The sequence below is a fragment of the Aspergillus glaucus genome (genome assembly GCF_001890805.1).
Source record: "Aspergillus glaucus CBS 516.65 unplaced genomic scaffold ASPGLscaffold_12, whole genome shotgun sequence".
Classification (NCBI taxonomy): Eukaryota; Fungi; Ascomycota; class Eurotiomycetes; order Eurotiales; family Aspergillaceae; genus Aspergillus; species Aspergillus glaucus.
In genome coordinates, this window is record NW_019170464.1 from 944,741 (window position 1) to 956,029 (window position 11,289).

General features: G+C 49.0%; 7 protein-coding genes across 7 annotated transcripts; 6 read left to right on the forward strand and 1 right to left on the reverse strand.

Annotated features, from left to right (window-relative positions):
• Nucleotides 1-140: 140 nt before the first annotated feature.
• Nucleotides 141-990, forward strand: ASPGLDRAFT_67250 (emp24/gp25L/p24 family protein; the record flags this gene model as incomplete). Its single annotated transcript, XM_022549108.1, has 4 exons — nt 141-338; nt 445-649; nt 723-910; nt 973-990. The coding sequence occupies 4 exons, from the start codon at nt 141-143 to the stop codon at nt 988-990; spliced, it is 609 nt and encodes a 202-aa protein (XP_022400380.1).
• Nucleotides 991-1,224: 234 nt separating this feature from the next.
• On the forward strand, nt 1,225-2,127 carry ASPGLDRAFT_434134 (uncharacterized protein). Its single transcript, XM_022545805.1, has 2 exons — nt 1,225-1,613; nt 1,680-2,127. The coding sequence occupies exons 1-2, from the start codon at nt 1,458-1,460 to the stop codon at nt 2,082-2,084; spliced, it is 561 nt and encodes a 186-aa protein (XP_022400381.1). The 5' UTR covers nt 1,225-1,457; the 3' UTR covers nt 2,085-2,127.
• Nucleotides 2,128-2,169: 42 nt separating this feature from the next.
• Nucleotides 2,170-3,080, reverse strand: ASPGLDRAFT_58744 (DUF3237 domain-containing protein; the record flags this gene model as incomplete). The annotated part of the gene is made up of 5 exons (XM_022548339.1): nt 2,170-2,368; nt 2,476-2,522; nt 2,580-2,595; nt 2,648-2,787; nt 3,039-3,080. 5 exons carry the CDS (start codon nt 3,078-3,080, stop codon nt 2,170-2,172), a joined length of 444 nt encoding a protein of 147 aa, XP_022400382.1.
• A 759-nt stretch (nt 3,081-3,839) lies between these two features.
• On the forward strand, nt 3,840-5,847 carry ASPGLDRAFT_127844 (endopolyphosphatase; the record flags this gene model as incomplete). Its single annotated transcript, XM_022540745.1, has 2 exons — nt 3,840-4,017; nt 4,091-5,847. 2 exons carry the CDS (start codon nt 3,840-3,842, stop codon nt 5,845-5,847), a joined length of 1,935 nt encoding a protein of 644 aa, XP_022400383.1.
• A 355-nt stretch (nt 5,848-6,202) lies between these two features.
• ASPGLDRAFT_48252 (uncharacterized protein) lies at nt 6,203-7,002 on the forward strand. The gene has a single exon (XM_022546858.1). It carries the CDS (start codon nt 6,700-6,702, stop codon nt 6,889-6,891), a length of 192 nt encoding a protein of 63 aa, XP_022400384.1. The 5' UTR covers nt 6,203-6,699; the 3' UTR covers nt 6,892-7,002.
• Nucleotides 7,003-7,824: 822 nt separating this feature from the next.
• erg27 lies at nt 7,825-9,290 on the forward strand. The gene has a single exon (XM_022550196.1). It carries the CDS (start codon nt 8,049-8,051, stop codon nt 9,159-9,161), a length of 1,113 nt encoding a protein of 370 aa, XP_022400385.1. The 5' UTR covers nt 7,825-8,048; the 3' UTR covers nt 9,162-9,290.
• A 481-nt stretch (nt 9,291-9,771) lies between these two features.
• ASPGLDRAFT_58747 (uncharacterized protein) lies at nt 9,772-11,196 on the forward strand. The gene is made up of 2 exons (XM_022548340.1): nt 9,772-10,272; nt 10,326-11,196. The coding sequence occupies exons 1-2, from the start codon at nt 10,128-10,130 to the stop codon at nt 11,126-11,128; spliced, it is 948 nt and encodes a 315-aa protein (XP_022400386.1). The 5' UTR covers nt 9,772-10,127; the 3' UTR covers nt 11,129-11,196.
• The last annotated feature ends 93 nt before the right edge of the window (nt 11,197-11,289 follow it).

Here is an 11,289-nt window from a genome sequence, read left to right on the forward strand (position 1 = left end):
TTGCGCGTCGGATCGGAGATTCAACTGCCAGTCCGCACTCAGCACTACGACTCACCCCATTTCCTCGCTTCGACGAATCCTACGCACCTATAACCTCCGGAGTCGATTGAAATCGCAACGCAAGAAAATATCCATCCGCCATGCGGCTCTCCCCAGCGACCTTGCTCATCACCGCGCTGACCTGGATCACCGCCGTGACAGCACACAACATTCAACTCCGGGCACACTCGAGGGAATGCTTCCACGAACCATTGCATAAGGATGACCGGATGACTGTCACCTTCCAGGTCGGTGACAGGGAGTTTGGAGGCAGTGGGAACCTTGAGATTGATTTCTGGGTATAACCGGTTCCCCTTTCCGATGCCCGCACCGTTGTTTGTTTTGGACGTTGTCAAGACTTGGGTTGAGGTAGATACTGACGAGGATGTTTTCTCTTTATTTCAGGTCGAGGACCCGTTAAGGAACCGTCAATACTTCAAGCAGGCCGTTTCCTCCGACGACTACAGTTTCACTTCCCACGTCGACGGCAAATACCTCTACTGCTTCAGCAACGAGGGTTGGACATCCAACTCCAAGGAGGTCTCTTTCAATGTACACGGAATTGTCTACGTCCCCGAATCGGAAGCGCAGGATCCTTTGGACACTGAAGGTATGGCGGAGAATCCCCCCTTCGCTCCGCAATCTGTGGGAATCGGCACTAACATTTCTTGTTCTTCCAATAGTCCGTCGACTCTCGGAGGCTTTGGCTCAGGTTAAGGATGAACAATCGTACATTGTGGTTAGAGAGCGGGTACACCGGAACACAGCGGAGAGCACCAACGCGCGAGTGAAGTGGTGGAGTATCTTCCAGCTTGCCGTGCTTATCGGAGAGGGTGTCTTCCAGGTGTGGTGGTTGAAGAGATTCTTCGAGGTTAGTCAAGGATACGCCATCATTTTCTGGACTTGTACTGATCACTCTGTTTTCTTTTGCAGGTCAAGCGGGTTGTTTAATTTCTACGTTCGATGTTCGGAGCGAGAATTGGTGTATTACCGGAGTAGAGCGATTATAAGTCTACTATTTTCGAAGAGAAATACTTTCGAGCACTGCCTGCATCGGAATGATATGCTACGTGCTGGCATGGTACTATACGATTTTCTGTTGCTCGGGAAGATGTTTAATATATGACTTTATGTACACAGACCCCAAGGTATTAGATGAGGATGTCGCCATGGCAATATTTCTTATTCGCAAAAGCAATCGCATTATCCACGTTTTCACGATCTATTTAGAATCACATGGGTAATGGTAGTGTGTTACTTCGTACGTCCCCGCATTATCATCTCATCTCCGTAGGATATCCCTCGGACTCGCAACTACCGTCGCATACCGACAACGCAACCATAAGAACAATCTACCGGAAAGAAATACAATACATTGAATTGACTTCTATCAATATCGTCCAGCAACATTTCATGCGATGTCCCGTCCCCCTAGTTTCAGTCTCGACTCTGATTCGCATTCAAACCACACCGATTCTATATCTATTCGTGATCCGCTCTTCCACCTCTGCTGGAGAAGACAATCATGCCAACATTGTCTAAAGGGTGATCAACAATGTAGCTGGTGTCCTATAGTACGCTTGTCTTCTTTCCATTTTATGTGCACTGTTCACCAGAATATATAAACTAACAAAAGCCAGTCGCAAACTTGCGCCCCCAACCCAAGCCACTTCCCAATCCTCTCCCCTATAAGCTCCGAAAATATCTGTCCGCTCGGATACAAAGAGCGCTGGGAGATAAGGACCACGGGGCTCGGATGTAATGTCAGTAGCATTACGTTCTTGACCGCGGTTGTGGCTGTTTTGTCGACGCTTGTGGGCATCGGGTTGGCTTATGGGGCTGTTTGGGGCGGGAAGAAGGTTGTCGGATGGTGGCGGGAGAGGGAAGGAAGGTCAGAAGGTAGTAGAGGCAGCGGAGGATTGAGGGGGAAGTTCCTGGGGGTTTTGGGGATGATGAGTCGTCGTGGTCGGAGGCTTAGTGGTAGTGGTGATGAGGGATTAAATGAGGATCGGGAATATGAGGAGGGGAGGCCGTTGTTGGGATGACATGCTACACATTTAAACACAATATGTACTTATAAAGAAATGGCTTATATTGATATAATCGACAGGTATATAAGGATAAAGGCAATCAGCTGCTGACCACCTGGCCAACCTTGTACTCGACAACAATCGGCTTGTCCTTTTCGGTCCTGAACCGTCCCTGACCAACGAAGACGCGGTTTTCAATTTCCTTGTAGCGTGCGTTGCCGGTATATAGTATTATACAGTCTGCAATAGACCAACTTGCCTCCATCGAGTTGGATTTACCTCGAAAGTGAAATGGGTGACTGCCACTGAGATTAGCATCCTGTATCGCTATTCGTGCATATCAGACCTACAAGAGTTCCCAAAAGGCGTTGCGCCATCAGAAGCAGTACCGCCGAACACGGCCTACTCTAGTGGTCCCATGGCAACCACACCGGTATAGTTGACATAGAGGAGCTGGGGAGTCGCTTTGCTAAGTTCTGTCTCTTATCCGGGCAACAATTCGGTACTTACGGCTCCATCATTGGTTCTAGACAGCCAGTTAGCGCCCGGTTTAATAACTGTCTGCAACGAGCACTTACTTGACAACACCATGGGCATTCAAACGCGGATGCTGGCCATCCGGATCGGCGTGGATATAATCATTGCCAACGCCAACGAATTCTGCATCAATAGCGGGCTCAAATGTCAGGTCACTCTTCAATATGCCACCCGACATGGGCTGTTAGCATCCAGATTAGACGATTATTGTTATGATGCGTAAATATGCCGCAGGAGAAGGAAGGCTGACCACAACCATCAAGTTGTTGGTTCGCGATGCACTGCCTGCAGGTATATGCCTCAGTGGATTCGTCTATAGTACTTCTAGTGGCTGTTTATTCGACCACGTACCAGCCGGTAACGGTGCATCAATAGTGACTTGCATAGCATGATTAGGGGCTATCTTTTGAATCTATACGTTGGAGGACCTACCTGGACCGTAAAGGCAGGCTTGATTGAGGGGAATTCAGACATTGTGGTTATTTCGGATGAACGACTTGTCAAATGAGAGTATTCATTCTTCAATAAATATACAGTTGTTTACTCGTTATGCTGAAACGCTGACCCCGCATCCCGTGACAGATGATTATCAGATCAGTACTCCGTACAATAAATGTTATCCAGACACCCTGGTATGCTACTCCGTACGAGGCTATGTTATCTTAAACTTGACCACAACTCTCTCCATCCCTAATATAATTCTCCTTACCTCGTGATTACTAGACTCCTCGAACAGACATGCGCAATATGTATTGTATGCCACAGACCAGCACAAGGTCCTTAACGGTCCAGCTAACCAGACCCTATCCTGCCGCCCACGTGCGCGCACAACGCGCTCTCACTGTCCGCAACAACGCCTCTTGTGAATCGCGTCGATCTGGGGTTGCTGCGGCCAAGATGGGACTTTGGTCACGAGCATACAAGAGAAGAGGAGAATAAAAGGCTTCAAGTTTTCCTTGAGATTCAACGTACAGTCGCGATAAACTACATTTTCTAGTTCGTTGGTTTTACCCTGGAGCTGCCCCTGATTGGGCGAAATTTGATCAAATCGGAGTCCACACAACGTGCCAGTGACGTCGCTGACCAGGGTCGGTAAGTTACAGGGTTTTCTTTGCGATGTTTGTCAACTACAGGGATATTATTGTTGTTTTTATTTGTATGCTAACGAGATAGACGCATCTCCCGTATGTTCGCGGGATTGATGATTGTCTGTACGACCGGCCAACAGCACCCATGATTCCAACTCTGCTGTTCTCAGGTTTCTTTTTCGCCAATGCCTTTGCCATTCCCCTTGCAGGCCACGAGCAGCAGCAGCAGCAGCAGCAGCCATTGGGTAATGGGGTCTCTTCCTCCACGGCGCATAGCGCTGGAGGGGCGCAGAGGCTGACTGGGCGATTCCTGCATATCACTGGTATGTTGCGAATGAATTGTTTCGCGCGTGAACTGGTAATGGTTTTCTGACATCTTTCCTTTTCCCGCGCCAGATCCTCATCCTGATTCGCACTATAAACAAGGAGCGTCGGCCGACAATAATTGCCATCGAGGCCATGGATCTGCTGGATACTTTGGAGCGGACGGAACCGATTGCGATGCCCCGATCACCCTGATGAATGCGACTTTCCGATGGATCGAGCGAAATTTAAAGGGGAATATCGACTTCGTGCTCTGGACCGGCGACTCCGCCCGCCACGACAGGGATGAAAAGATGCCGCGGAAAATGGAAGAAATCATCCACCTGAATGAAATCTTGTCCCAGCAATTCATCGATGTTTTCCAGGACTCCATCCCCGTCGTTCCGACATTTGGCAACAACGATATCATGCCGCATAACACCATGAAAGAGGGACCGAACCGCTGGACGAAGACTTTTGTGGATGTTTGGGGCAAATTTATCCCGGAGGCTGAGCGCCATAGTTTTGTGGAGGGTGGCTGGTTCACGAGCGAAGTGATTCCTGGCAAATTATCAGCCATCAGTCTCAACACCATGTACTTCTACAGCTCCAACTCCGCCGTGGATGGATGCGACGACAAGGATGAGCCGGGATACGAGCATATGGAGTGGCTCAGAGTTCAACTGAAACTGCTTCGCCAGCGCAATATGAAGGCCATCCTGATTGGACATGTACCTCCGGCCCGGGCAGGCCCGAAACAAGGATGGGATGAAACGTGCTGGCAGAAATACACCCTGTGGTTGCATCAATATCGAGATGTCATCGTTGGGAGCGTCTATGGACATATGAATATCGACCACTTTATGTTCCAGGACAGCCACGATATCGACATCGTCGATTTGGAAGGTGACAACACGGGATCTAATGATTTCTCTGTCCAATCCATGGAAGACTATCTCGAGGCCCTTCGGGGCCAATGGTCCGATATGCCATCCCCGCCATCTGGTCTTTCAATTGAGGAATGCTTGGATGAAGACTTTGCGGAGACTGATGGCAATGCGCCTTGGACGGACATATCCAAGAAGAGAAAGAAGAAGAAGTTCCTGAGAAAGATCGGTGGCCCTCTGGCCGAAAGATATAGTGTCTCTTTGGTGTCGCCCAGTTTGGTGCCAGAATACTTTCCTACGCTCCGGGTGATTGAGTACAACATTACTGGCTTGGAAGATATGCCAACTTGGTCTGATATTCAAGAAAACACACAGATCTCATATCCCAACGACGATGACACACCGTCCGTTTTGGAATCCGAAGACTCTCCGATGATGAACAATGACAAGAAAAACAAGAAGAAGCCAAAATTCAAAGTACCAGAACCCCCACCGTCTTCTGCTCTTCCGGGCCCTGGCTACTCGAACCAGCAGTTGTCCTGGCTCGGATATACGCAGTACTACGCCAACCTAACGAGGATCAACGAGGAAGTGGCTTTGCACGAATCGACGCACCAAGACGGAACCGGGAATAACGTCAATGCTACCAGCGTTGATGATGTATTTGGCTTTGAGGTCGAGTACGATACTCGTAACGACCATATCTACAAAATGAAGGATCTTACAGTCCGCAGCTACTTCGATCTAGCCAGTCGGATTGCGAACAACATTCCGAATACCCTGGAATCACCTGATGACACGAACGACGACGGTTATGATAGCCAGAAGAAGAAGAAAAAGAAGAAGGGGAAAAAGAAGAAGGGGAAAAAGAAGAAGAATAAGAACAGGACATGGAAGACCTTTTTTGATCGGGCGTTCGTCGGGTACCTGGACATCAATGATCTTGAAGAGACAGAATCATGATTTACGTTTGCTAGAATTTCAGACATTATCTTTTGTTGTATATGGAGTTCTTTTTTAATTTGCATATGGATTTCGCATCATAACTTCACAGCATCGCGAGTCAAGGCCGAGAGTTACCTGATTCGGATGCGGCGTAGGAGGTCAACACGGCGGTGAGATACTGCCGAACTTTTCCTCGTCTTGCATCATCGTCGGCATGTCAATTTCTAGAAACGGGCCATTTTTCTATTTGGAATAGCAAGAAATACTTCTTTGCTTTGTTCTACGGAGTAGTTACAGTCAGTGATCACGATTACGTTCTCCCACAATGTATCCCGCCACGCTGGCAAAACCTCTGCCAACTGTCAGTGCGCTCGAGTCAGGATGCGCGCTACGAACCGCGCGGGTCCCGTCGAACGTCCACCCGCCCGCCCGCTTAGTCGAGGATAACTCCATACACAGAAAGAAGCAGAGAGAAACGGTCTGAATCAGGCTCAATGGCATGATGAAGCGCGGTAGATACGCTGACTGCATCATGACCACGGAGTACGGGGGGTACGGAGCCTATATGAGTTGTATCCGGAGTACATCCCGCGACCGAGTGGCTGGGCGCTCCACATTGGTGCATCTACAGATACCGCATTGTTCCGGCCGGATGTAAAGCTGCAGGGAAGGAGCAGGAGTCGAACTGCTTGGGTTTTGACACGTATCGAAGCTGTGCCGCCCCCCTCCCTGGAAGCATTCGCTGCATTGATTAGCGGAATAAAGAGCCCCCGCCTCATCTCAGTCTGGATTGGAACCGAGATAGTACAATATTCCCATTGACGGTGTCTCGGATAACGAGCGGATGGGAAAAGTCAATTCACCTGGATTATGGAGTACAGAGCTGCTTTAATTAGCACCGTGTATGCATGGAGTGCAGGATGTTCTATTGACTGCTTAATATCCACCGAGGCTTCGGCCACGAGTATCGTATCAGGAAAGAAGCCGTGCAGATGGCTTGATTATTCCTTGCATCATTTCTCGCTGCCCATTTCAATGGCCGGTGGTTCGGAACGTCAGTGATTAATGCCTTAGTGGCGCCGCTCGTTATTACCGAAGGCCCTCTCGTTTCTTTTGCTATCAATTGGGGGTCATTATTATTTAGTACCCGTTTGGCACGGAGCACTCCCCCCCCGCCTGCAATTGGGCTGACTCCGGTTATTGAGACGAACACAGGGCAGCTTCTGTCCGTTGCTCATACTCACAATTGTCAGCGGTGTGTTGGCAATTCCAGACAAGAAAAAAAAAAAAAAAAAAAAAAAAAAAAAGACAGAAACAGCAGACGACTATTGCAAACACACAATGTCTCGAGACTGTCTGCTTTCTGGCCACGAGCTTCTTTTTACAATCGCCAATTGCATCTTTTTCCGTACCTTGCATTGCTAGTGCTGTTGCTCACGCCTTTTGCTGTGTGCGAGTGAGGGAAACTTCTTTTTTTCTTCTCAGTCATTCGCGACGATACATCAATCCATAATTGAGTCAGGAGCCCTACAAAAACGCGCGATTGCTCCAGATCACCGGTGCACAATAAACGGGGATTCCTCGTCTATTTCTGCGGGGTGAAATCAGCATCTCATATTTCTTTTATCTTCTCCCCCCTCTGCAAGCCTCTTTGTCTTGGTCCACTTTGTACAACAAGTTCGCCTCCGAGGATTGTAATCGTCGGACCTGTGACTTATCAATTTTTACTTGCGCGACTTCCGAGCGGTCTGAATTGGTACTCGGCGCATAATCTGCTTATCTCAACCCTTCCCGCGCGACAAGCGAAAAAGGAATACAAACGCAACAAGACCAGACACAGAAGAAAAAGGGCGCGACGGGAACGAGCCGTTCCTTTGGGCCAAAGTCAGAGTCTATTTTGGCGCTGACTTTGGGTATCGACTGGCTGAGAAAGTTCCCGAAGCTGGCGCTTGGCATGAGCATGGAAAGCCACAGCGTTTAAGCGCATCTGGGGAACTACATTCTGTATTGAGCGTTTGCGCGCGCGAAAGTAAGGTAAGATGATCATATTATGCTTCCATTTCACTTTTCCTTTATTTATCACTGTCGATCTATCCGGTGCAAACAAAGCATCCTTGAGTTCTGTCTTCTTATAGCGGGTGTTCCTGTTACACTGTTTTCTTTTTTATTGTCCGAGATTGACACCCAATTCGTTCCCATTGACCAGTGTAACCGCAACCATGGCTAACATTGACGAGGATAGCCTTTCCTTGGGCTCCGACGACTGTGAATCGTTGGACGTGTGGATGGCGTCGCATGAAGTTGACCAGAAGGCCCTTGGTGCCTTTGCGGCTTCCACAGGGCTGGAAGATCCGTTTCTGTCCGCGATGCTGTACAAGGTCTTGGGTTTGTCGGTGATGCTTTCTAAGAAGCTTCTTCGTGCACGGCGGCTGCGACGTTTAGATCCGACTCGGGAAACGAGATCCCTTCATATGTACCACCACATCATATGGCTTTCGCGCGAAGGTCTTTTGATTCTGGAAGAGTTTGTTCTTCCAATGGTCGAAGCGTACGTGGAATTGAAGGTCCTGGCGCATAAACTTCGAGCTTCGTTTTATCATATATTTGTTCTGTTCCACAACCAGCCGGCTGTTCACTCCCCCGGTATCATCGGTCTCCCGGCCAATGGTGCTACGATAAATGGCACAGGACTCGGGATATTGTCTCAGGAGCCAGGGACAAGACTCTCTTTCAAATCGAAACCAGAAATACTGCCCGTACCGGTAGAGCTGGCATCCCGCTGGGAACATCTATCGGCAGGGAGAGTCGCACAACATCCTCCGGGTCTTGCACCCGTTCAACCACCCAAACCGGCAGCATCGTTTCTTCTTCCATTGCAGGATTTTACTACAACGGCTACGGCCTGTTTCAATCATGCCGCCACGTTAGCGGAACGAATGCTACCGGGATCCCATCCCCTGCGACTGTCCGTCAAGCTCGAATACGCCGCCTACATATACGACTGTCTGCATGACCCCACCGCCTGTCGACGACTAGCGAAGCAGGCCATTGCCGATGTATACAATGCCCGAGAAGGCATGGATGATGAGAGCTTCGAAGATGCCGCCGAGATAGTCAGAGTGCTAGGACGAATGGTCAAGCGCGGCGGCAAAACAAGCAGCGGAGGCAGCACAACCCGCACCGGAACCCCGCGTGGGGACAAATCCAGGAGCGAGGGGAGTGAAACTTCGCAAACGAGGAGGGGTACGGCTACGACAACCACAGCTACGACAACTACGACAATGGTGTCGCCCAAGTCCGAGACACCAGCGACGATGACGAATCGTATATGATAAGAGTTGCACTATGGGGTTACTCTGTATAGGAACCATGAAGTGTACAGGAACATGGGCAGATGAGGTGTTTGTCATACTATGAATGATTAATGATCTTTGCATTGTTTTCTATATAATCTGCTGCCTGATGCTATACAAATACATATCTTGATATCTATTGTCGGTAACTTACAGTACCCGTATGGTAAGCAACGTGCGATCGTCGCACGAGTCAACATTCGACGTGCAGCGTCTTGTTTATTATTATCGTCCTTTCATAGACATCCAATATTATTCTGTATGCCTCATTGCCCCTCCATGACCCCCTCCTTTTTATATGCAGCATATAACGCGATAGCAGACTCTCTTGGCCGTCGCGGGGTGACAGAGGTCCTTACGTCATTTGCCCTCTATTTTTTTCTGCGCCGGCAAAAACTGACATTCGACGTCGTCATCGACGTTCGTCGCAAGAAAATCGCTTTCCCGGGGATCATCCCAATTTTATATATACATACATAACACACTACACAACCTGGATCTGGATCTCTTTTCCCTCGTTGTTCCTCTCCTCTCCACCAGCGGCTGCTCATCCGGTTTCGCGCTGATCGTCAACGGGTTGCTGGGACAGAAAAAAAAAAAAAAACTACACCCACTTTTAGACGAGCTGGGCGCCCTGTGAAATTCGCCCATTTTGCGCCTGCCCTGCGACTGGATTCTTACTTGCAGATTGCAGCTTGCAGCTCTCGTTGACCTCGTTACGGTTCGGTAGACATAGCGCTATATCTTCGTTTACCGTCACTCATAATAATAATCTTTTACTTCCCTCGACATCCTGGCAATGAGGTTGTCATTGTCCGTCTTGCGCCTTCCCGAGTTGTCCGAAGCCGATCTTGAGCCCGAATCCGAATTCAGATCCTATACCAGTTGAGTGCGTGTTTTTGTTGATTGAACGCAGTCTAGTCCGGGTCATAGCCCGGCGCGTGGATGATGCGGTCGGGGCTGGAAAAGCCAGGTGCAATTCCGTTTTTGGCGCTTGTTGTCTTTTCGCTGCTTAGCTTGGTGCCGTCGTTATCATGGGATTGGGGGTCTAATTGGAAGAATGGGTGGTATACTGGGAGTGAGGTCCGACGTGAGTATTGCTTTACGTTGCGTCTATGATATGGCAGTTGCTGATGGCAGTAGCAATTGGTGCAGATTTTTCGCGATTCGTCAAGGATGGTTCTGTTGATACTCGTTTGAGGGTCCGGGCAACAAGCGGTCAGTGTTGGCCGTGGTTGTGTGGTGATTCCCTGCCTCGTTCGCGTCCTGCTGCGGTTCCGAGCTCGTTTGAGACTGCATCTGTTTTGCCAAACGATGCTCCCACGGTGTATCCGTGGAAACATTCTTCGACCCTTACTCGAAGCATTCGTGCTTTCACAGCCTTCATCCAGCAGTTGGATGGCCGTCAGTTGCTACCGTCTTTTTCTACTCGGAGCGTACCTCCGGTCGAGACAGCGTCGTCGCATCCTCCATCGAACCTTTCCGACGTTCCTTCCTTACCGTTACCTTCATTGCGTGACGACTCTTTTGAGCAGATGGTATATGACAATAATTATACGACCTTGATGATCAACAAAACCGATACAAATCCTAAACTACAGTTTTGCGATCGTTTCAGTGGTGCATGGCAGCAGGCCTGTCTCACCGTCCACGATACAGTGAAGACATTTTCTACTTCCTATGACGCTATAGACTCAACATATCTACCTAATTCTTCAATACAGCCGCCCGTTTCACCTCCTTCGGATACTCACCAACTAAAGCTACCACTGCAACACAACGTGTCCGAACCTACCGTCGCACCCAAAACAATACCGTCCGCAAATGCAGCTGCAGTCCTCTCCGGCGACTCGCAGGATGCAGGGAGCGGTCGAAACCCCAAGCAAGTCCGTGGTAGCTGCATGGCTATCGTAATCGGCTTGGTGGTGGGAATCATGTGGTTTTGATAATCGTATACATCCAATCTTATTGGGCGTCCATGGCTTTGGAGTTTTTTGTTTTTTTTTTTTTTTTTGCATTATATGGTACACGACTTACATTTGCTTTCTTGTTCATTATTTTGCCTTTTGTCATGTTATATATGGGCATGCTGGATTTGATGATTGAT

What these genes read in the sequence shown, in the direction of transcription:
- ASPGLDRAFT_58747 (XM_022548340.1), top strand. Translation starts at nt 10,128, where the DNA reads ATGATGCGGTCGGGGCTGGAAAAGCCAGGTGCAATTCCGTTTTTGGCG. An exon ending in TACTGGGAGTGAGGTCCGAC is followed by an intron (nt 10,273 to 10,325) that starts GTGAGTATTGCT and finishes TGATGGCAGTAG; the next exon opens with CAATTGGTGCAGATTTTTCG.
- ASPGLDRAFT_48252 (XM_022546858.1), top strand. Translation starts at nt 6,700, where the DNA reads ATGGAGTACAGAGCTGCTTTAATTAGCACCGTGTATGCATGGAGTGCA.
- erg27 (XM_022550196.1), top strand. Translation starts at nt 8,049, where the DNA reads ATGGCTAACATTGACGAGGATAGCCTTTCCTTGGGCTCCGACGACTGT.
- ASPGLDRAFT_434134 (XM_022545805.1), top strand. Translation starts at nt 1,458, where the DNA reads ATGTCCCGTCCCCCTAGTTTCAGTCTCGACTCTGATTCGCATTCAAAC. An exon ending in AATGTAGCTGGTGTCCTATA is followed by an intron (nt 1,614 to 1,679) that starts GTACGCTTGTCT and finishes AACAAAAGCCAG; the next exon opens with TCGCAAACTTGCGCCCCCAA.